Source organism: Filicampus tigris, chromosome 7, assembly GCF_054856515.1.
Source record: "Filicampus tigris isolate MCC_2025a chromosome 7, RoL_Ftig_1.0, whole genome shotgun sequence".
Lineage (NCBI taxonomy): Eukaryota > Metazoa > Chordata > Actinopteri > Syngnathiformes > Syngnathidae > Filicampus > Filicampus tigris.
This window is the reverse complement of record NC_141223.1, coordinates 8149979-8173624: the sequence shown is the minus strand read 5'-3', so window position 1 is coordinate 8173624 and position 23646 is coordinate 8149979. Positions and strand designations below refer to the sequence as shown.

The 23646-nt window shown below is 41.2% G+C and overlaps 1 protein-coding gene and 1 long non-coding RNA gene across 2 annotated transcripts in view; one reads left to right on the top strand and one right to left on the bottom strand.

The window, feature by feature from the left end:
- The window catches only part of LOC147144648 (uncharacterized), a 68274-nt gene extending 44958 nt beyond the window's left edge, over positions 1-23316 (bottom strand). Inside the window, exons 1-2 of the long non-coding RNA XR_015087521.1 lie at positions 23011-23316; positions 15319-15406 (exon numbers count right to left, since the gene is read on the bottom strand). This is a non-coding gene — a long non-coding RNA (uncharacterized LOC147144648). The remainder of the gene's footprint in view (positions 1-15318; positions 15407-23010) is intronic.
- Positions 1406-10075, top strand: fzd4 (frizzled class receptor 4). Its single transcript, XM_086036395.1, has 6 exons — positions 1406-2012; positions 4034-4171; positions 4326-4706; positions 7304-7449; positions 7876-8123; positions 9079-10075. Exons 1-6 carry the CDS (start codon positions 1749-1751, stop codon positions 9495-9497), a joined length of 1596 nt encoding a protein of 531 aa, XP_085892521.1. The 5' UTR covers positions 1406-1748; the 3' UTR covers positions 9498-10075.
- Positions 23317-23646: the final 330 nt, after the last annotated feature.

Here is a 23646-nt window from a genome sequence, read left to right as displayed (position 1 = left end):
TAACGGCTGCTTTATTTCGTTTTTTTACAAAGACTGGGAAGCATTTGAATCCACCAGGACTGTGACACAGGATTCTGGTTAAGGTAAGCAAAATTTTAAAGTAAAACTTTTAAGAGTTAAAGCCACAGTAGGCTCCCACTTGCAGTTCAATAGATTGGCAAATAAGTGTAGGCTATGTGAAATGTCAAATGTCAAATGTATGTCAGTGTACAGCCGTCTGAGCAGCAAGCTGACACGTTATGATGTACATGGTGCACTGCAGTTACCATTTTAATCAAATCGGTTCAAATAATGGATGGATGGAGGGATTTTTCATCTGTTGGACCTTTTTTGACGATTGGCAAACTGGCGGACCTTTGATGTTTACTGACGGAAGCACGGTTAAAATAACATGACGGACTGACCGACAGACGATTACAGTTTGGTTCGGCGTGCAAAAATGACAGATTGACGGATGACAGACGGGTGCCCAGGCTGCTGACGGATGACAAATGACGAACCAGCAAACTTTAGTAAGTTGCCCACCTCTGCTCATTTTTACATACAAACCTATTATATAAGTGTCAATGTTCAGCCGAATTAAGTGTCCCTTTTAGCAAAAATGTTCCTCTCATGCCATTGTTACACAGTTCATTTCTTGCAGTTGGAAAACAGTATCTTTAAATTCATAAAGTCAAATATTATTGTGTATTGCTAAAAGGTTGACCCATTACAAATATAAGCACAGTTCAAAACGTTTTTTTTTTACTTTAGACACTATATTTGCAGGCTCCTAAGCTCTCAGATCAACCTGGCAGTTGCATTTACATGTGGAATACGCATCAACTGAGTCAGAAGTACGCAAATCAGACAGAAACATAATCTAACGAAACAGTTTTTGCAGATTCTCCCTGAAGTCCCCTCACTCTTCACTGCTCGTTTCATGCTAGAAAGGTGAAGCCTTCTCCCAGGGTGCCACAGTCAAACAATACCTGTCCAGTATGTGCATCCATTGCAATGCAAAACAGATTTGCAGTGCTTCAGCATCACTTAAGCGCCTACTTTCAATTACAATGTCAGGGCCATTTAGAGGTGATGGCCCTTTAGAATGGGAATGAATCTATACCCAGTTTTACCTCTCAAAGACTATTTTAAATATGAAATCAACTTCTTACTCTTATGCTTAACCATTGAAATTCCGTCAGAAATTCTTTCTGTCAAAATTGGTTATGCTTCATCACATGTTAGAATTACAGAGGAAACTCAAGGAAAGGAAACAAGGAGTCGATGGAGTGAGGAAAGAAGTCTCTTTTTTTTTTTTTTTTTTTCCTAATGGACCCCGCCCCCTGGCCGGGGGTTGGTCGGAGAAAGCGAAGTGGGGCGCAAGGATTGGTTGGTTGTGCAGTGGACGGACTGAATAGTCTCCCCACAAACAGACAATAAAGTTCGAAGCCGGTCCCCTGTAGCTTGGAGGCGCAAAAGCTGCTCGCTGGATCTGCGTCTTCGCTCGCGGACTGTAACGGAATCTACGAGGAAGAGATGTGGGATTTATTTTGGCCTGCAGAGGCATGCGCAGTTTTTAGGTGAACAGGCTTTTACATTCGTTTCGGCGTTCTCTCTGGATATATGCATCTATCAAACGCTCCAGATAAGATAAGGTGACCACCAGGGACTGCGCCTGGACGCGTTGGACGGTTTGGACTGTTTCCAGGGCGACGTTTTTAAAGGGACGCGATTGCAAAAGACGGCGAGTCCGTTTTGGAGTGAGCATGCAGGGGATGATGGTGTCGCTCACTCGGGCAGTCCTGCTCCTCCTGTCCGGACTGCTCGCTCCGCCGTGCGTGGTGCGCGGCTTCGGCGATGAAGTGGAGGAGGTGACCTGCGACCCCATCCGGATCAGCATGTGCCAGGGCTTGGGCTACAACGTCACCAAAATGCCCAATCTGGTCGGCAACGTGCTCCAGTCGGACGCCGAATTGCAGCTGACCACGTTCACGCCGCTCATACAGTACGGCTGCTCCAGCCAGCTCAAGGTACGACACATATATGGGACCCGTGTGTATTTATAAACAGACCGCAGCAGGACAGCTTGTGAGAACCGTGGCTGTTACGCACACGCACACAATTTGGGATAGAGACTCAAATAGCCAATGCTGGGTCCAGGCTGTCTGCTGCAAGCCTGTGCGTGCGTGCGTGCGTGCGTGGATGGAGGAAAGGGAGTGCATGACGGCCAAGAGCAGCCACCAGTAAAAGTATTCACGTTAATGGTACCACGAGGACCGAGTGCCGCTTTACTGGAAAGTTCATGTGAGCCTAATGTGCAATGTACTGCCAATTTAGTCTCCTCTGCCGACCATCCTCACTGCGTGTCTCCTCGCTGGTCGCGAGGATGACCAGTGATCAAGTCAGGACATTATCGAAGTTTACTTAATTAGTCCCCCAAAAATCGAATTTATTCGGTGCATATAATGTATCGTTGTTCATCTATTTATGTCACTGACATATAGTGACAATTAATGCTTTTACACATGGTAGAAAGTATAATCACCCTGTGTCCATTCACGCTCCCGAAGTAGAGCATTTGTGTTCAAATAAACAGGCACGGATTTCTGTGCAATAAATAGTATATGTGCAGTATACATTAAACTGCATTAGAATTTGATCTTTTATTCAATGTCCGCATTAGAAGTCGTAATTATAGTTATACCCTCACACTACTAGGATATGACATCTTGGGATCGCAAAGTTTGTCATTTTAGGCATTTTACTATTTTGATTTTTATCTTTGCTCATGACTTGTCAGCAGAGTTGGTTTTTTTGTTTGTTTTGTTTTGTTGTTGTGGGGATTTTTTTTGGGTTACTTGAACGGCACTTGGTATGGACAGGTGTTTGTAGTTACGGCAAAATTGCTTTGAATGTGCCACAGTAAGCAAAGTGCTTGGAAAGACATTTGTGCTCACTGCTCAGTGTGTGAGGCAGACAGACAGAACAGGAACTGCAAACTCCACAGTCCTGCCCTGCTCCTGCTCCAAATTGCCCTGTAAGATTAGCCGACACCCCCTCCTACACACAGAAGAGGGAGGAAAGGTGAAAGGGAAACCATATCCCCTAACATTTGCTCTAATGGGAGGCTTCCTGGCAAATAACCAGGGCAGCTTCAGGCACTGAAATGGCAGCACTCAGTTTACCAACGGTCAGGGAAAACACCCCTCGACATTTCTCGGTCATCACTGCATTCAAACTACGTCAAGCGTCAAGTCGCAAATTGTTAAAATGCAAACAATTATAAACAACCCGTCTCTTTATATGGTCCACTTAATACAGGACCATTCAAAAACTGTATTTGAGTTGGGCAGTCAGACTTTCAAACCTTCAAGTACGTTATGAATGCGTACTTCATTAAATAGATTTTTTTACCCGCTGACAAGAAGACGAAAGGCCTTGAGAAATACTTTATAACTCAAGCATTTCAGATCCCTAAAGGTGTCACATCACCTGAAATGGTCAAATGCATTCTTGAAAATGTCTTTGGAACCCAGACTTATAGATCTATTTCAAAACAGTTGCCATGGCACAGAAAAATGGAGCCTTGGATTAGGGGGGGGATTATGGAGCATTAAGTGGCTCATGCCCCTTGTGTTTACTCCTCGAGTTGTTTTTTTGGAGACGCGGAGTTGTGTGTCTAACCTTGCAGCAGGTTGATGTTGGCTCCGGTTTCTTGACTCAAGTTATGATTTTTTTAGTTTGTGCTATTATAAATGGAAATGTTGACCTGCAACCAGTAGACGTGATGCAATGGTTTGGGATGACGCAATGGGGTACAGAGTGGATATCAAAACAAGCCCGTAGGAGTGTTCATCCAGCCATTTATGGTAATTGCAGATTGATTTTCTCCGTTAAAGTTTGAATTGATGTTAATGGAGAAAAAGTCCACCGTATCATAAGATTGACTTTTTTGTAAGGAAGCAGCTATTTGAAAACTCTTTGCTGCATTCCCTGGATGAGTTTGATTGCCAATCCCTACCAGTAACTAGCACTTTGTCTTTTTCTCTAGTTCTTCCTGTGCTCGGTCTATGTGCCAATGTGCACGGACAAAGTACCAATTCCTATTGGACCATGTGGCAGCATGTGTTTGTCCGTCAAACGGAAATGCCTGCCAGTGCTCCACGAGTTTGGTTTCATTTGGCCAGAGGTGAGTGAACAACCTTCACATAATGTAAATACTTAAATCGGAGTGCTTGACCTACGACCTATGTGGGGAATGTGAAATTAGGAGCCTCTTTTTTTTTTTTTTTTTTTTTTTTAATCATTATAATAAATGATTTTCCATTTTCTTCCCTGTGCAGGTACTCAACTGCAGCCTCTTCCCGCCTCAGAATGACCACAACCACATGTGCATGGAGGGCCCAGGGGATGAGGATCCGCCGTATTACCGCCACCCTCCGCACCAGGAGGAGTGCCAGGCCTTGGGCTCTGCACCCGACCAGTACACCTGGCTGAAGCAGACGGACAGCTGCGCACTCCAGTGCGGCTATGACAGCGGGCTCTACAGGCGCGGGGCCAAAGTGTTCACGGATGCCTGGATGGCGGTATGGGCTGTGCTGTGCTTCCTCTCCACCACTTTAACGGTCCTGACCTTTCTGTTGGATTCCCAACGATTCTCCTACCCTGAGAGGCCCATCATCTTCCTGTCCATGTGCTGCAATTTGTACAGTGTCGCCTACCTGGTAAGTCATCACTGTGTGTGTATATAGGTTTACTTCCCCTTCTTTACGTCAGTGTAGAAGCAGTGCAACGCTACGACACCAATTCTAAGAATATTGTTGAATTTAATGGACTGAAATACCTCAACCGAGCACGAAGCAGATTACCTTAATTGGGTGAATGCTGGAAGCATTCGCACATATGTTATTCTACACTTTTGAACTTAATTGCATATTTTTTTTCTCCTCACTTTTTTATGCGCTTGTACTTCCACATTTCTGGTTCTCACCATTCCAACTTCAGCATATTCCAAAGGTTCACGCCTAGCATTTTTCACATTCCAAAAATTCATAGCTTTCCCAAATTCCACATTTTTTGCCAACATATTGCACATTTTTCAGCAAAATAAGGATTGGATCATGGATGGATGGGCGGATCATTTCACATGATTCCATATTCCTATTCAGGATCATTGCTCAACTTTCAATATAATTCCACATTTTAATCAATTTATTGCACATTTTCCACCAGTCATTCCATATCAATCAATATTGCTCCATATCCTTTGATACTATTCCACTCATTTCATATCTATGAATCTAAATCTTTATCATTCCACATTTCCCACCAACATATTTTATTTTTTTTTTCCATCAGTATCATTCAACATTATTGTATATCACTCTGTCATTTCATTTCATTCAACACCATTGAACATTATTTCATTTGATCAAATATCATTCGACATCATTTTCTTTGAGCATTCCAGCATTCACACACAATTTCTTCATTCTGGAATAATTCAAAAACACCTTAATAAATCCCCATAAAACTAAGTGTAACTGTGTTGGAAAATGAGATCCATGTAATGTAGTGGTAGATGTTTTCACCGTAAATGTGCAGTACCACCCGGTCGACAGTAAAGGAACAGCATTGAATGCAACATTCCAAATGCGCTACTGGGAAAAGAATGTGTTGTAAATTGTTCCATTTCTCCTACGTACAACGTCTCAGTAGCCACGAAGTTTGAGGGGAGGAATTTACCGTATCTCGTATTATTGCTCAGCCTTGGCAGAGGTCAGCGCTTGCAGAGTACGTTTAGTCCATTTGGGAGGGCATCTTATTTAAAACAAGTCTTGTCATGCAGCTGTACCTAACATTGTTATCCATGTGGATATTCGGTTGTTAAGATTAAAAATGTTCCACTGTTTTACGCACGAGTTGCCTTAGTGACACACAGCCAGGGTCAAATCCTACCATTATGTCTACAAAATGAAAAGCCTCAACAGCTCGATTTAGCCACAAAACTAATTTGTACATACATTGGCTGCTTCATATTATTAGCCACGGTTCGTCACGTTATAACATAGGTTGTGAGAATGAGGTCACAGAGATGGATTTTTTTTTTTTTTACCTTAAAGTGGAAATCAACCTAAACATATTTTTTTTCAAGAATACGTTTTATGCAGGCTCACTAGTTGAAATGGGGCATTCTGATTAATATTGCGTTTGTGGGATAAGAGTTAATCTACCCGTTTTTATCCATCTCTGGGGGCGGCCATTTTGTCACTTCTGTTGACTGAAAACGACATCACAGTTGCTCAGTCTGGGCTCAGGTAATGACCAATCACAGCTCATCTGTTTTCTGAAGCTGAGCAGTGGTTGGTCGTTATCTGAGCCCCGAGCGTTTGTGATGTCATTTTCAGTGGATGGCATGGCTAAAAACGGGTGGATTATGCTGCTTAACTCACACTCCGCAAACGCAATATTAATCAGAATGCAGTGTTTCAACTATTGGGCCTGCATAGAACATATTCATGAAAAAATATATATACTATAAAAAAAAATATATATATTTCCGCTTTAAACGTTGGTAGGCGCTTTTTTTTCCCGCCAAACAATTCAGAACGCAACTAGTTACACAGTAGTGTCCTGGAACCTCTCTCAGTCTCTCGTTGTCACATGAGACAAATTTGCTGAGAAGTTTCATCACGCAACAGTGCAGCCTTTGGAAACCAGTTTGTTACGTGTTGGGGAGACGCTGACGCAACGGGGTCGCACTGCAGAGAGAGCTGTATTTATGGTACTAGTTCCCAATGCCCACGTCAACTCGAGATTTTGTTCTACTATATATTCTGTATATTCACTCCTACACAGCCGCGCACACTATTCTGGAATTCTGCGATCCACTCCTTCCTCACGCCTCCACACTCCAAACGCGCTTGGCTGATGAATATTCCGTTTGAGGGAGAACTCCAACCAATTCATTGGTTGGACCAAAACGTGCTTGGTAATTTTACTGGTCCGATGCGACGAGACTATGGGTAAATCGATTCGGCGGCCTGAAGCTCGTCGGTAAAATTTCGCGAATAAACTGCGTCACATTAAAAGCCGCAGCGTTCAAAGGGTGGGGAAAAAAGTAACGGCTCATAGTCGAAAAAGTACTTCTTTGTAATTTACTTCTGCTTTCTGTAATGTGCTCTCCCATTAACTTCTCAAAATGAACATGGTCTTAAGAGAATTTAATTTTGCCATAATTGTAGAGACATTTAGAAGGAAAAAACAGATTGTTTTTGCAACTGTTTTCCAGTTTAACAACGTATATTTATCTCTCCTTCAGGTCCGGTTGACTCTGGGTAGGGAACGTGTGTCATGTGACCTGGATGCCACCGAAGTTCCTATTCTAGTGCAGGAAGGACTAAAGAGCACCGGCTGTGCCATCGTCTTCCTACTGCTCTACTTCTTTGGCATGGCCTCCTCTCTCTGGTTCGTGCGCACACGCAAAATCATCTCTTGTTGAACAACAATTGGAAGCCGAGACGAGCATCCTGTTTTGTTTAAAATCTTGCCATCCTGTCCCATAACCCCTGCACTAGATGGATAAATTCACACGTGTAAAAAGCTACCACTGGAATGAGGCCACCTTTCACAAACTCGTTGTGCGGCTATTGAAAAACACAGCTCAAAGTCTTCCTTTTGGGTTTTGCCCTTGATTTCCCCTTTCCAGGAAAGCAAACCCAAAGGACTGCATTCTGGCCTTAAATATGACACCACCATCTGTTGTGTAACCCTTTACTATGTGCCGCCACAAAGAGCAACACAGATTAGCCATAGCTGTATTTACACTGTAAAAATATAGAAAGAAAAATAGAGAACCATGCGTTGTTTAATTTTCTCTTCTTCTCAATTCAGGTGGGTGATCCTGACCCTGACATGGTTCTTGGCAGCAGGATTGAAGTGGGGCCACGAGGCTATTGAAATGCACAGCTCCTACTTCCACATAGCGGCTTGGGCTATCCCAGCTGTTAAAACCATTGTCATTCTTATAATGAGATTGGTGGATGCTGACGATCTGACCGGCCTGTGCTATGTTGGCAACCTACAGCAAGAGGCCCTCACAGGCTTCGTAGTGGCGCCGCTAGCGACCTACCTCCTCATAGGTAATTAAAAACTTACCTCAAATGAAGAGTTTCATGGCATGCTGCATTTGCTTAAATAGTGACCAGGCCCCAATTAGTTACTGAGCCTGTCATTCAAAGACAGCCTCGTCCCGTTTCCCATTCGTAAAACACATTTCTGCTGTTATTAACACACAAAGGGTTAACAGCAGAGTCCGTTTGAACATTGTTGCTAGCCCAAACGAGCACCCATGAAACATGTAAATAGTCGCTCGGATGAATTAAAGTGCGGAAAATGTCCACATCTTGTGAACAACTTCCATTTTAATGGTGATCTGATGAGGGAAGAGCGTTTGTACAGCAGTTTTTGTTCCTCACTATTGCCTATCATATAATGTACATTTTATTTTTAACTGTAGTTTTACTTAAAGGGAAAGTCAAACAAATTCTTTGCAAAAATATGTTCTATGCATTTTCACTAGTCCAAACATGGCATTCTAATTAATATTGCGTTTGTGGAATATGAGTTAAGTAGCAAAATCTACCCGTTTTTAACCATCTCAGGGCACGGCCATTTCGACACTTTCTGTCGACTGAAAATGACATCACAGTTGCTCAAGGCTCAGGTAACGACCAATCACGGCTCACCTGTTTTTCTGAAGCTAATCCTTGATTGGTTGTTATCTGAGCCCTGAGTAGTTGTGATGTCATTTTCATTCCACAGAAGTGACAAAATGGCCGCCCCCTGAGCTAGCTAAAAATGGGTGGATTTCTCATATTCCACAAACGCAGTATTAATCAGTATATCGACTAGTGGAGGCACATAGAACATATTATTCTAAAGAACATTTTCGGGTTGACTTCCTCTTTAAAATAAAATGTAACATAACAGCAATGCTGTTTAATGTTTGTTCAAAAATAAATTTGTAGAAATACAGGGCATCAGAAGTTGTTTACAAAATATGATAAATGAAATGTGTCCTACTTTAAATTGCAGGTACGCTATTCATCTGTGCTGGCCTAGTGGCTCTTTTCAAGATCCGCTCCAATTTGCAGAAGGATGGCGCCAAGACGGACAAGCTCGAGCGTTTAATGGTGAAGATCGGAGTGTTTTCTGTTCTCTACACCGTTCCAGCATCCACTGTGATTGGCTGTTACCTCTACCAACTTTCTCACTGGGGGGACTTCAAAGCCACCACCCAAGACTCCTACGTTGCATCAGAGATGCTTCGAATCTTCATGTCACTACTGGTGGGCATCACCTCGGGCATGTGGATCTGGTCAGCCAAGACCCTCCACACGTGGCAACGCTGCTCCGCCCGCTTACTCAAGGACAGCAGGGTGACTCGAGGTGGCAAGCGAGGACCGGGCAAAGGTTGGATTAAGCCAGGGACAGGCAACGAGACGGTAGTGTGAGGCGAAAGATTGCGCAAGACTGGACTTGCTTCTTTAACTCACAGACGCTCACCCTGACAAAAGGAGGATGTTATACAAACCACTGGATGTGAACGGCGCTGTAAAATGTTTAGGAGTCCACAAGCATGTCTATGACATTTTCCTTTAAGTGTTGGAGTTAAGAGAAAAGGAAGGGCCGGTTCAAAAACTAGTAGCAACAGCAGCCCCCTGACCGCTCGAGACATTTCGTAGCCGGACAATGGAGGAGGAAGAAAAACAGAGCAGGCAGCATTGAAGCAATAACAAGAAATTTTGACGCCGAATAAGCTGTGTAGTGCCACGTCTACCTCTGCCTCGATATTGTGCTCAGCAGCAAAGACTGAACCTGCTGCGTACAATAACCCCTCTACCTTAAACGCCTGCGAAGGCCATTGATGAGTCCATGTACAGATGGTATTCAGATACCGGATGAGGTTTCCCAAAGAGCCTTGTGTCTTTCTATATTAAATGGAATGGGAAATGGAAAAGACATACCAGACCAAAAGTTAGTAACGCGTGTCAAATAAATGGCCTTACGTTTCTAAAGTGTTTACATTTCAGCAAGGGTTAGGGTTGGTCTGTTATTTTATCCACACCAGCTTCAAGCTGTAGAAATGCACTATAATCAAACACATGAAGTGTCTGTGCCTGCCACAAGTGCATTCATTTAAACAGCAGACTGATTTCTGAAAAGTCACTAGCACAAAAAAATCCACTTGTTCCTAAGATGCTGCAATAATGACACCATCTCGCACCAATTACATGATGACTCCAATGAATCAGAGGCAACTACGGTATGTCAAAATGATCATGGTTGAGTTCTGCATGTATTTAAATTATGGCATTTGTGACAAAAAAAAAAAGCTGAATCTTACCGCAAGTAAGAAAAGTTTTCCTGTATGTTGAATATGGGTAATGAAACTTGACCGGACTAGTTTAGCCAGCAGTAAAAAAAAAAAAAAAAAAAACTTTTTTTCTAAAAAAAACTTTTTTTTTAAAATTCATTTTCTCTGGAGACATACTTATGGTAATAAACCAGTTGTCTGAGAATTGTCAATGAGGCCCACAACATGAAATTATGATTCATTAAATTGCCAACTTATAGCCAATTGTTTGCATAAGAAAACAAAAGTCTGTGGGTGCTTATGGAGCAATTCATTTGCGAGACGCTAGAAAGCTTTGTTATCTTTACGGAGCCATCTTTTTTTCAATTATGTGTTCAGTCTCCCGGGAAACCAGGGACTGTATATCCTCAAAAGTTAATAGGCAGTCCAGGAAATTAAAGCTGCCTTCTCCAAACATTCGCCAGAATTCAAAGTTATTAGACAATCACTTGCCAAAAGACATAACGTCTATACAGCAGTTGCAAACACACGCCCTCATGCAACTATGCATTCAAACACTGGGAAGAGGTGGAACCAAATCCACTTGCCATACATAGATAATCTATGACCATATAATGATGTCATGTGGGTGATATCAAACATCAGTTCCAGTTTCAAACCAAGTTCCGCACAGCCATTGGAGAAACAACATGTTCGAGTGACGCGACAGGCCTTCATTGTGGCCATCCCAGACAATCTGGTCACACCCAGAAAAAAAAGAAAATGTTGTTCGAAGCATTTGAGAATTGAAAACTCCTCAATTCACAAGTATCTCACTCACCATGTATTAGCGCAACATTCATCAATGTATACATACTTATTGTGTTTGCACGACAATCTAACAAAGCGCTTGCGTTTCAGTGAGTCTCGGAATGTATAACATTTGTCACATTTAGTCCTCGTACATGCGAGAGTCAAACGTGGGGACTTTTGAGTGCACAAGGGCCTGTGACACAAGCATTCAATGTGTCATGCGAACCCAGAGAGTGCCTCGCATTGCTGTCACATGCATTTTGAGGTAAATATACAGAAGTAGGTGAGGGTATCAATTTACAGACTCGTGTTATGTCTTGGCCTACCAAGGGAAATGAGACCTTGTTGTAGATATTTCTAAATATTGTGGTGAACCTGAGAAGCCTGGAGCAGCCACCAGTGGTCCTCAACGCAGCATACCTTGGCACCCTGATTGAATTTCCTAAGTCAAACAAACATTACATTGAGCTAAAGTGAATTAAGCAAAGCTCTGACCACCATCCGACTGAGCTAATGCAGTTTCCCTTTTCTCATAACGTTTGGCGGCCACCTCCCGTATGACCGCACTGTGCCTCCCCTGATGTTTCACACAATGACAGAGTAGTTAAGTTACTTTGGCACGGGCCACGTAAAAAAAAAAAATCAAATAAATCACTGGCAATAAGGTATGTCAATGTTGAGATGGCCAGATATGAATCAATGTTGGGTTTAGTTCACCATTGCTGGTCTTAGTCTATAAGATCGAAGAAATCTGGAAAGATGATCAGTGTATGATAGGAAAAATGTTAATTTATCCTTGTAAAAAGTGACAGAATGTTTAAAACTTGTTTGTTATTTAAATGACACTTTTGTATCAGAAGATGAATAAAAAAAAGCTTTGGTTACCAAAATGTGAAGTTTTCAGTGTGCGTCTGTGTGTTTTTACATGCACGTGTTTACAATATTTTAAAAGTTATTGGGTAAATGACGTCTTGTCATGATGTCATCATCAAGTTTAAGCCACTAGAGTGCATTAATTAAGAGTGAGAGTGAAACACACTCACACGTGCATACGCCAGTACTTATAACAATAGTTAAGCAATGCTGCCACCTCCTGTCTGATGAGAAACCAAACAAATCGGAAAGGTTATACTTTTACCACAGTTTGACCCCCGGCTGTGTTTGGAAATTTGCTCACTCATAAAGGAATTAACAGTCTCCACATTCTGTTTACTGAAGGTGACAGTCAAAATGCTGGGGATACACAACAAAACAGTATAGCCATGGCAACAAAACAGTGGCTATAAGAAGAATCGTGGCTATAAGAAGAATCAGTAAGAGGTCTCTAGACCTCAAGCAAAATAGAAAACCTGTGGAGAGAGCTGAATATTTGCATTCTGAAAGGGGAAGTCAACCCAAACATATTCTTTTACAGAATATATTCTATGCAGGCCCACTAGTCTAAACTCGGCATTCTGATTAATATTGCGTTTGTGGAATATGAGAATTCCACCCGTTTTTAGCTAGCTCAGGGGGCGACCATTTTGTCACTTCTGTCAACTGAAGATGACATTGGAGTTGCCCAGGGCTCAGATAGTCACCAATCACGGTTCATCTGTTTTCTGAAGCTGAGCCATGATTGGTCATTATTTTAGCCCTGAGCAACAAAGATAGGAATTTAAATCCCAAAGACTTTGTTTGGTATGACTTTTAGCTGTAACCCACACTAGCTGAGCTCAAAGGTGTGTGTTGTGGTAGTGCTGGTGAGGTGCTGGCGAGGGTTTCCAAATATCTGGGTTTGTAGCTTGGATTACCTTCCTGTAATTTACTATGACTGAATGGGTGTTTGTTTAAGGGCTCCCTCAAAAGCCTGAGGTAAGAGCAAAGTGACAGCATCTACTGCTCTATTGTTTCCAGATGTGGCTCCACTCTTACACACCACAAGCAAGTAAAGCATGTTCAAAAAACATGTAGGGGAGTTTTTCTTATTCATATGAAACAGTTGAATACACTCCCTGGCTCCTTTTCACACATTGGGGAAAACATGCCTTGGATAGTTCACAGTAAGCCACAACAAGAGTTCAATGCTAATTTTCCAACTTGAACGTCATATCTGACTCCAGCTAGTCACTCTTGCAGGGATGTTTGGACAACCAAAGGCAAAAGCCCAAAAAATAAACAGTGAACCACTAAATGTTGATAGTTTAAGGGTAAGTCAACCTAAAAAAAAAAAATTCCAATATGTTCGATGCGCCATAAACACACCATTCTGATTAATGCGTTTGTGGAGTATGAGTTAAGCAGCAAAATCCATCGTTTTTCAGCCATCTCAGTGGGCAGTCATTTTGCCACTTTCTGTCAACTGAAAATGACATCACAGTTGCTCAGGGCTCAGGTAACGACCAATCAAGGCTCAGCTTCGGAAAACAGGTGAACCGTGATTGGTTGTTCCCTGAACAACTATGATGTCGTTTTCAGTCGACAGCAAGTGACAAAATGGCCACCCCCTGAGATGGACAAAGATTTTTCTGCTTAACTCATATTCCACAAACGCAATATTAATCTGAATGTTGTGTTTAAACAACTTAAGGTGCATAAAACAATTTCTTGGGTTGACATTCTTTAAGGAACTATAAAACATTTGTACTTGATGATGTTGAAAATGATGATGAGGTGGAGGAGGAGAAGTTTAACTCAGATATAGTCCAACTTACTTCTTTTAAATACATGTGACTATTTGGAGAAAAAAACTAAACTAAAAGAAAACAGAAGGAAAGCTTGAAACATGTGCGATCATTAATTAATGGATATTAATTGGGAAGATATCTATCAAATTGACAGGAAGTACATTGAGGCGCAGCGGTTTAAAAGAAAACATATAATGTTCAAAGTTAAACAAAAAAACATGGAGAAAGAGCAACAAACACAGGCGCGGCGGCGTGCACACGCACTTACGTGCATACACACACGCGAGCGTCAAATGGTTGCCTGATAGAATCAGCATAAAAATCACAGTTATCACAAGTTATCAGACAAGCCACTAGGTGTCAGTCTTTATCCAGGATAAAGGGTTAGGGTTCAATAAGATTTTCTTTCCACTCCTAATTATGAAGATCAAGTATGTTCATTTCTGCAACAGCTTTTGCATGGAAATTATGCTCACAGCCAATTAGTTTGACTTGAATGGGAATTTTAAAGTACTCCTGGCTCTGTCCAATGGCCAACAGTGGAACGGCCACCTGGCTGTGGTAGTTGCCCCCACTAACAATAAAGTACTGTATCAATAAAGGTTTTGTGTAAACACCGTGTCACTCTGACCTTTAAGTGATTCATAAAATATCCTTTGGGTAAGTAGTTATGAGTAACTATGGCAACCAGGAAATCAGATCCTACTTTGAAGTTACACTGACCTTGACATTTGAGCACCAAATATGTTTATCTACCCTTTAGTCTCGGTGGCTGTATTGTACATGACTGCTGGAATGAAATTCTCTCCACAATCAAGATGAGTAACAAGGACCTTCACCGTTGACAATAGAAATCACTTTTCTGTTCATTTCGATTGAAGATTCGCTGTTGTGTGATTTATTTTTCAGGGCTTAACCCTTCTGGTGCATATAAGTAGCTGGACAATATCATAAACTCGTAAAGACATCTTGCTTGTGTGTGTTTTTCATCCAAATGTCAACTACTCGCTTTACAGCGGGCCTTGGCATTGTATCAAATACACATCAAACACAAACGATTTAAGGAAAAAAATGATAAAAAGAAAAAAAATATATATATATATTATATATATATATATATATATATATATATATATACACACACACACACTGTATGTATTGGTTGCATCAGAATCCTCTATGTTTGTCTGATATATCTCTTTTTGCTATCTATTTTCACCTGTATTTTTGAATGAGAGATAGATGTTTCAGTTTTAAAGCGGAAGTCAACCCAAACATATTTTTTTCAAGAATATGTTCCCAGCAGGCCCACTAGTTGAAACACGGCATTCTGATTAATTTTGCGTTTGTGGTATTGTGGTATTCCACAAACGCAATATTTATCAGAATGCCCTGTTTCAACTAGTGGGCTTGCCTAGAACATATTCTTGAAAAAAAATATTTGCGTTGACTTTCCACTTTAAGCTTTATTGGGTACTGGAATATAGATGGGACACTTACCTAAAGCCTGTGATCCAGACCGATTTGCATTTTTCTTGTTAGCACTGTCACACCAACTAGGCGGTGACTGTCACCTCTCATGCACACACTGTAATAAAAAAATCCAGCCTTAGACAGGTCAACCAAAAGCTATACAAAAAGGTGGTGTGAAAAACTTGACTCCAACGTGACCTGGACCCCATCTAACATGTTAGAATGAGCGACAACAGAGAATTGCCTGATCTTTTACAGAAATATCTCAGAAAATACCATTGTGTGATTTTAAACTGCTATCTCACAATCAGACGATTATCAACATCTGGTGCGACTCTCTTTTCATCGTCCATAAGTTAGAAAATAACAGCACCATATCAATCTCTTTGCCGACTCAACACGCAGACGAAATATAAATTAGTCTTGGAAAGCCAACAGAATCTAATTGCAGTATCCTAAAACCGACTGTTTACCCAATAACAATGTGTTGTCAACGCTAACACAACTGCTAAGTGAAGGACGGGATTTGTATTGAGGACACGGGTTAGACCTATTTTTAACCCATGACACATATCCGGCAGGTCACGTTTTGAAAATATGTCACAAAAAAATTGCCCGCGGATGTGTAAAATATTATTGGCAGTTTTCATTTGCACTAGACAGTTTTAAGGAATGTTCATTTTATTGAATACCCTGAACAATCTTGGTCTGTTTTTAGCAGGTTTTTTAAATATAGATGCAGAGAAACTAAAACAGGTTGATTTTTTTTCCAAATAATGTGTAATTGTTAAATTGTAATAGTGCTTTGTTACTGTTGCAGCTGTTGTGAAATGCGCTGAAGAAATGAAGTTGAATTGTATTGTAATGTATTGCATTCTAATGTTTGGACATTTAAAATAAAATTTAGAACTGATAAAGAAAGACAGAGAAATTGAGAAATAATGAAAATAGTAGGAAGAGGCAAATGGCCCAATAAATCAATTGAAGATACTGTAAATTGCTTGGATTACGTATTTAAGAACAGTGCATATGAATTTTTCTTGTAATTCTTAATCCGCACAAGGTTTTATTGTAAGACATTTGTATCTTAAACGAAACACTCAGATACAGATGGAAAAAAAGCACGCAGCGGAGCAGTGTAAGGCACCAAATAAAAACAAGATGTGTCCTGCTCTTTTCATTCGGTGAGCAAAGGAGTGAAAGAACCTGCCTGTGGAGGACCAAATACCTTCCATGCTCGTTTACACTCAAAAAGAAAAAGAAAATGGAACCAACTTGTCTAAAATGGACAAATCTTGACACAGTACCCATGTCTCTAACTCATTGTGAAGGAATGTTGATTCTTCATAGAGTTGATTAAATACAAAACTGCCATACCGCTTTGTAGAAAAATTGGGATTTTTTTTTTTCCTGGCTGTCTAGGGACATTTTCATGGCTACATCCACAATGTAGAATTTTAAGTAAAAGAATCTTCATGTGAGTACACAGCCTACTACACAGAAAGCAAAGTGAGTTAAGACTGTGGCTCGGGGAGGGTGGTGCGTGAGCTGTTGTAAAGCAGGTGATTGATGAAGCGGCTCATTTTCCATTTGTCAGGTTATGATCACATCCATTATCCTTAATGACACAAATAATGGGACACGCAAAAACCTAAATGTAACTACACGAGCATGTGTGTGCTGGGGAGCTTTAAGCTGTGTTCCCCCAACAACAGAATCCAAGTGACCTTGCATCGGATAATCAGTAAAGATTGATGGTTGTGCATGACGCAGCTTACGATTCAGGATTGAACTCAGGAAGCTTCTATCTATTTGGACATCACACAATTTTATTGTTCTGATTTGACTTGTCAAAAACAATCGGATATGAAGCCAACTGATAACAATGATAATGCTGCACTAAAGCTCACAATTTGGCTTTTATTGAAGCTCCCATCCTCTTTCTGTTTGGTTATAGCTTTGTGGGCCTTGTAATATCATGGCTGGTTTCAATTTATGTGCTGTGATTGTCCAAAACAGCCTACTTAGGTTGTGACAGGCCAAAAATAAAAGATGACAAATAAGATCATTTTTGAGCAGAGTGGCATATATATATATATATATATATATATATATATATATATATATATATATATATTATTTTTTTTTTGTGAGTTTGCATGTTCTCCCCATGCCTGCGTAGGTTTTCTCTGGTTACTCCGATTTCTTCACACATTAAAAAAATTAAAACCAAAAACATGCATGGTAGGTTAACTGAACACTCTAAATTGCCCCCAGGTGTGATTGTGAGTGTATATGTTTGTTTGTCTGCATGTGCCCTGCGATTGGCTGGCAACCAGTTCAGGGTGTACCCCGCCTACTGCCCGAAGACAGCTGAGATAGGCCCCAGCACCCCGGCGACCCTCGTGAGGATAACGCAGTATAGATAATGGATGGATGGATGGATGGATGTACGTATATATATATGCATGTTGCAAGTCATCAAGATACACCTACTCACTTTGCATATAGAAGGATGCTGCATTAATTAATTAGCTCTACATAAAAATAATGAACAGAAATTACATTTATAATTCAGCATGTTATTGTTTTAATGATTACAAATACTAACTAGAGTGGCAGTTTCTAACAAAAATGCATGTGAGTGTTGAAAGCAGACAAGATACAGTATCGTATTTGTGGCCAAAACAAAGCCATTGCGGCCGAATGTAGTCAATTAGCATCAAACCGAATTTGTGTAATATCTTCATAAGTACTTGTCTTCGGCACTCTACCTCCTCATGTTACATTATACAAGTAGGCAATAACGGTACGTATTTTAATTTTAGCGCAATTTACCTCAAATTGGACAGATTATTATTATAATATAAGTTTGCAGTCCCAAAATGCAGAAGTTGAGCTCCGCGATGAGGAAAAGGATGTAGTGTCCCCTCCGACCGGAAAGCAGAGAAACTAATGCTTGTAAATGTTTCCTTGGTATATGCTGGTAATGCATTAAACGGCAGTGGAGAAAATAGACGCTATTTTAGGCTGCATTTGGAGTGGAAGCGGTTTGATGTGGTTAGTCACGCTAGTCAGAGGGTTGACAGCTTGGGCCTTTACTAAAAAGCTACAAAGCAACTTCAATTGGGTGGAGCCTCGAAAAAAACGGTTTTAAAATTTTGCAGGACACACCTGAATGTACTTTTGTCAATTTGTGCTAGACATCTTGGATACAGACAAGCTTCTTTTGGTGGGTAGTGTTAAAAATATAGTAAATGGTGGAAGGAAGTGTTCTGCGACTCAATAAAATGCATGAATTTGTAAAAGTATGAAAAATGATAAGATGTACGCTTCAGTTTCCTCCTCTGCCATCCTGTCCAGAATCCATACCGCTCTGCTGTATGGGGAAATGTAGCCTCTGTGAACACTATTGCACAATGTGATGAAAAAAAAAAAAAAAAGTAGGTTCTATATCAAAAGGCCTTTCAATGTTGAAAACAATGTTGCTATGGCCATTCTTACGTCATTGGTGCCCAACACTGCCTGCAAATGCACTCAACTCTCAACCACTCCGAATGGCGGTCATGGCTCATTGGATCGATTGCAGGGCAGACCTCTATGAGATTATTTTTTTTTAATTAAAAAAAAATATTAAAGGGGGCTTGAGAATGTTATAGGCCTAATCATGCCACTGAATAACAGTGCCTTTATGTGTCAGTGATGTGGCTGTAAAGTGGGAGATATAGCATTGAGCTCCAAAGCAATAACACAGGATGGAAAAAGTCCTTCTGTGATGACTCACTGTGGTCTACTTCTAGGTTTGTTCTGTTTCAATTGATTGGGGACACAGTTATTGGCCAGATGTCATTTTGCCAAAGCCCATCCATCCTGCAAGTATTTAGGATTCACTGATGTTGCATACGAAAAACAATCCTAAAACAGGTTAGGTTTAATGTAGTCAATCAAGAATCAATTATCATCACACCTTTTTGTCTCTGGGAGTCTGAAAAGATTGTAACCACCAGTGGTGTTACCAGGATGCCAGGTGTGGGTGGACATTAGTCTTACCTGGGGTGGGGGGGGCAAAAAAGTGCAACAATGCTCAAGTAGGTCGAAATCCAGCGTAGGGCTACTGCACCTTAAAACGTGTTTTGTTTTGTTTTCGCCTTGATTGAGATAACTGTTGTTGTGATTTGGGCTATACAAATAAAAGTAGATTTGATTTGGATTTTTTATATCCCATTCATCAGAACTACATCCAGTTTTCTTTGGGTGGGCAGAGCGTGTCCATGGGTGGGCACTGACCACCCTTCCCACCCCTCCGGGTAATGCCAATGGTAATCACGTTTGTGGACTCAGAGGAAAAAAAATTAAGGCCTTTGTGTAGTCATTTCAACTATACTTTTTTGAAAGCAATAAATGTTGTCAGATGTTGTCACTGAACATCAAATTAAGGACTACAATTTTGCGATTGGCTGCTGACCAGAACAGTGTGTACCCCACCTCTCAGCCAAAGTCTCCTGGGAATAAATATTTAAAAAAAATACATGACAAACTACTACATAACTTTGTAAAGGGATGGCGCATGAGTCTTGGAAGTACAATTTGTACTTTGTTAGGGGTGCACATAGAAGAGTGTTTTTTTACTTTGTTCCATTTGGGTCAGTATGGTTTTTCTCTACGATCACTGGAACCCAACCAAATCATAATGGCGACTCCCATCTGTGTACTTCATGAACCAGGAAATAGCCAGCCATTTAACAAACAGATGGACAAACAAACACAATGTATAAATTGTTTTTACTTAAATTAAGAATTCAGACTTAGCGGAGGTCTGCGCTCTTGACATTTTCCTCGGTAATCTCCAGCAATCATTTCAGCATTGTTGAAACAGCAAATCTGGTTTTGTATCGCACTTTTGGGAGCAGTGGAGGGATCACAACAGAGAAAGCCATTAGCTTTCTGATGATGCTATGCTATCATTGCTGTATCATTTATTTCCTGTCCATGATGCCACCTTCGAGGCGCTTGCAGTAAAAGTGCAATATTTCAGAACCAATAAGGGTTTGGGCAGAGAAATGAACCACACATTTCATGCTTTTATTGAGTTTGAATCCTCTGAGTGAAAGCGCTGGTACAGGATGCGGTAAAAAACAAAAAAAATGAGCAGAGCAATATTGGGAAGACATAAGACTCCTTTTTTGAGGCAATACGATATTGATGTGAATATTTATCACAGCATGCACATAAATATCTTACAAGACACATTGACTTTTACAGAGGATGAGCAGCCTCGTATTCACTTAGGCGCGTGATCAGTCTTACTTAACTCATTCACCGACCCTAACGTTTGAAAAAAAAAAAAAAAAAAAAAATGGAAAAAAAATTATATAAACTCCTGCGATTGAATGGCTGGACTGTGAAAAGACAAATAAATACGTCAATGGCAGTGAATGAGTTAATGTCAGCTAGCACACAATGTGCACACGTAAAAAAACAAAAAATACTGTACAGCGTTGACTATATAATGCGTGCCATCTTAAAAAAAAAAAAAAATCAATAAAAAAATACTGAGTATAAATGCAACCAACCCAAACCCAATCATCCATTTTTCAAGCCGCTTATCCTCACGAGGGTCGCGGGCGTGCCGGAGCCTATCCCAACCGTAGCTGTCTTAAAATGATTCATATTTAAGTGTCATCAGTTTATATGCAAATTTGCCACGTTTCTAACAAACATGCGCATCATGTGCCGCTGTTACATAATCTTCTTCAAGGAGGTTCTACGGATACATACTGTACATAAGTCAATATACATAAATATTTGCATCAATATAATGAGTTGCAAGAAAACATGTCTTCCAGTAAAATCACAGCAATACTTTACTGGACTCCACAGTGCAACACAACCTTTCATGTAGGTCAGTTTTTCTCCACAATTTCTCTTGTCCCACTTTTCTCTTCCAACAGTCTTCAGTCACAGAAGCTGCTTTGAGAAATGTGAGTGTTTGTCAATCCCCCGATAGAGATTGTGTCCACCTGACAGAGGACATAAAGCATCGCCTGAAGAGCCATTCGAAATGTTCCAGTTGGACCCAGCACCATAATTCGTAATCCAAACAAATAATTAAATTGGAGCACACAACTGGGCACAAAGAACTTTAAATGCCACTCAGATTGTCAAACGCCTAATGCTAGTAAAACGGATTTAATGGGAAATTCTTAACTTGAAACACTGAATAAACGATTGTTTTTAGAGTCCAAAATCCAGAAGGAAGAGTGACAGTGACGGCTAAAATCAGGACCAATCTAGCAAAGGAAAACAAATAATTCCTTCTGCTGTCTCTTTGATATCTTTTGCACTTTGGAATCATGGAATTGTTGCGAACCATAATGAGATGTTGCCCTTCTTCACCAGGGCCTGTTCTGAGCATCAGCCTAATATGAATGCATACATGGAGCATTCCTATATAATTTACGAACACGTCCGTGCTCTTACGAGGGGCCATACAGCGACGGCTACGCAGCCATTTTTGGCAGTTCAAGGCCGCGTTGAGCTTTGATATTTCATCACCATAAATGCGTGCCTGTGTGTGTGCGTGCGCGCGTGCGTGCCTGCTGTTTGTAAAGCGTAGTCGCAGAAGGCGGCGGCGTGCGCATGAGCATCTGCCAGCCTCTGGCACTCCATCAAAGGCAACGAGACGAGGACAGTGCAGAGAAAGACATGAAAGTCATGTTACGAGGCATATGGTTAGCGGGGGGCGGGGGCAGATATTCTCTGAGGAGGGGAGAGGTGCGCGGTCACACGTCCTGTTGCGTCAGCTATTGCGGTATCCCTCCCCTCCATGTGCCCCAAGCAGACAGATGCGTACTGAGGGTGCAAAGGCATGCGGGTACTTTGAGGGATTCACACTTTCCTTGATGATATTCTCCTTCCTTCCTCACCACCAGCTCCTCAGTATCAACGCTTAAAAAAAGGGGGCGGGGGGATGCACAAACTCCGGCACCTCTCACTTTTCCACAGTTCACCATCTGACTACCAACGCTGTCTTTTACAGAAATTAGGAATTATTTGGAGTCCTTGAACACATAAGTTTGGTCCCTCCCAATTTATTAGGATAGGTAGAAAAGTGGCAAAGAGTAACATCCTAACTTCAGTGCCCAGCAGGCCACACACCTGGGGGTCACCACATCATTTTCTATAACATGCTTCTTGCTGAATTTTCCTTCAATTAAACCAGTTTTAACATTAATTTGAACAAAATCCCTTCTCATCATAAACTGTAGGATGTAATCTTTGCCATTATACTTCATGACTTCTAATTTCCGATTCAGATGATTAACAAAATACAATAATCAAATGGCAAGGCTATTTTGTATACAGCATGCAGTAATTTAAATTATTGAAAGTGTGTAATTGTCACAGTCATAACATCAAAATGAGTTTCACACCCCTGAGCATACAATATGAAATTCAAGCAAAAATTTGGGGGAAACAATGACAGTAAAATCAGCCAAAACGTCAAAGTTTAAGCCAGGGGTGCCCACACTTTTTCAGCCTGAGAACTAATTGACATGACAGTGTCAAAATGATCTACCACCTACTAAAAATGCAAAACACATTATTTATAAATATATGGAGAATTATTTTTATATGTACTGTATATGCTGGTGAACCTGGCATGACTGCATCAACCTATATAGCACAATACAACAACAAAAAATGTTTTGTAATTACCTTACGCTGATGACTTGCACTGAATGGAATCAGCCAGGGACGCATGGTCCGGACAGTAGCCGCTGATAGCCATGCAGCTTCAAGCAGAGTTGTAGCAAGTACAATCCGCCCATTCGCTCCATTCAGCGCATATAAAACAAGTCAACTTCTTTGCACACTATGCTAATGCTAACAATATTGCTGTCTTGGTAAAGTTCAAGAACTGTAAAAAAAAAAAAAAAAAAGCTGCCGAGCTAACACGACGCTGTGTGGCTGTGTGTGACGTAGAATGCCCGATGCTGACTGGCTACCGCTTGGGGAAATGGCAAAAAAGTTGACTTGTTTTACACGTGCCGAATGGAGTGAATGGGCGGGTTTTGGGTGCTTCACTCCACGACCCACATCTCCAAACGCATCATTCGCGCCGCCCCGCACGTAACCGCGCCCGCCCGTGCGTACTACACTGACCGCAATTCAAACGCGCCGCCAGAAACGCTCCCAACTCTGTTGGTGTGAACGTAGCATGAACGTAGCAATACAGTAGTGAGGACGGATGATAGGCTGGCGATCTACCCACAATGCCTTCGCGATGACCGGTCGATCGCGATTGACGTAATGGGCACCCCTGGTTCAAGCCATCGACATACATGATGTCAC

What these genes read in the sequence shown, in the direction of transcription:
- fzd4 (XM_086036395.1), top strand. Translation starts at nt 1,749, where the DNA reads ATGCAGGGGATGATGGTGTCGCTCACTCGGGCAGTCCTGCTCCTCCTG. An exon ending in GCTGCTCCAGCCAGCTCAAG is followed by an intron (nt 2,013 to 4,033) that starts GTACGACACATA and finishes CTTTTTCTCTAG; the next exon opens with TTCTTCCTGTGCTCGGTCTA. An exon ending in TGTACAGTGTCGCCTACCTG is followed by an intron (nt 4,707 to 7,303) that starts GTAAGTCATCAC and finishes TCTCTCCTTCAG; the next exon opens with GTCCGGTTGACTCTGGGTAG.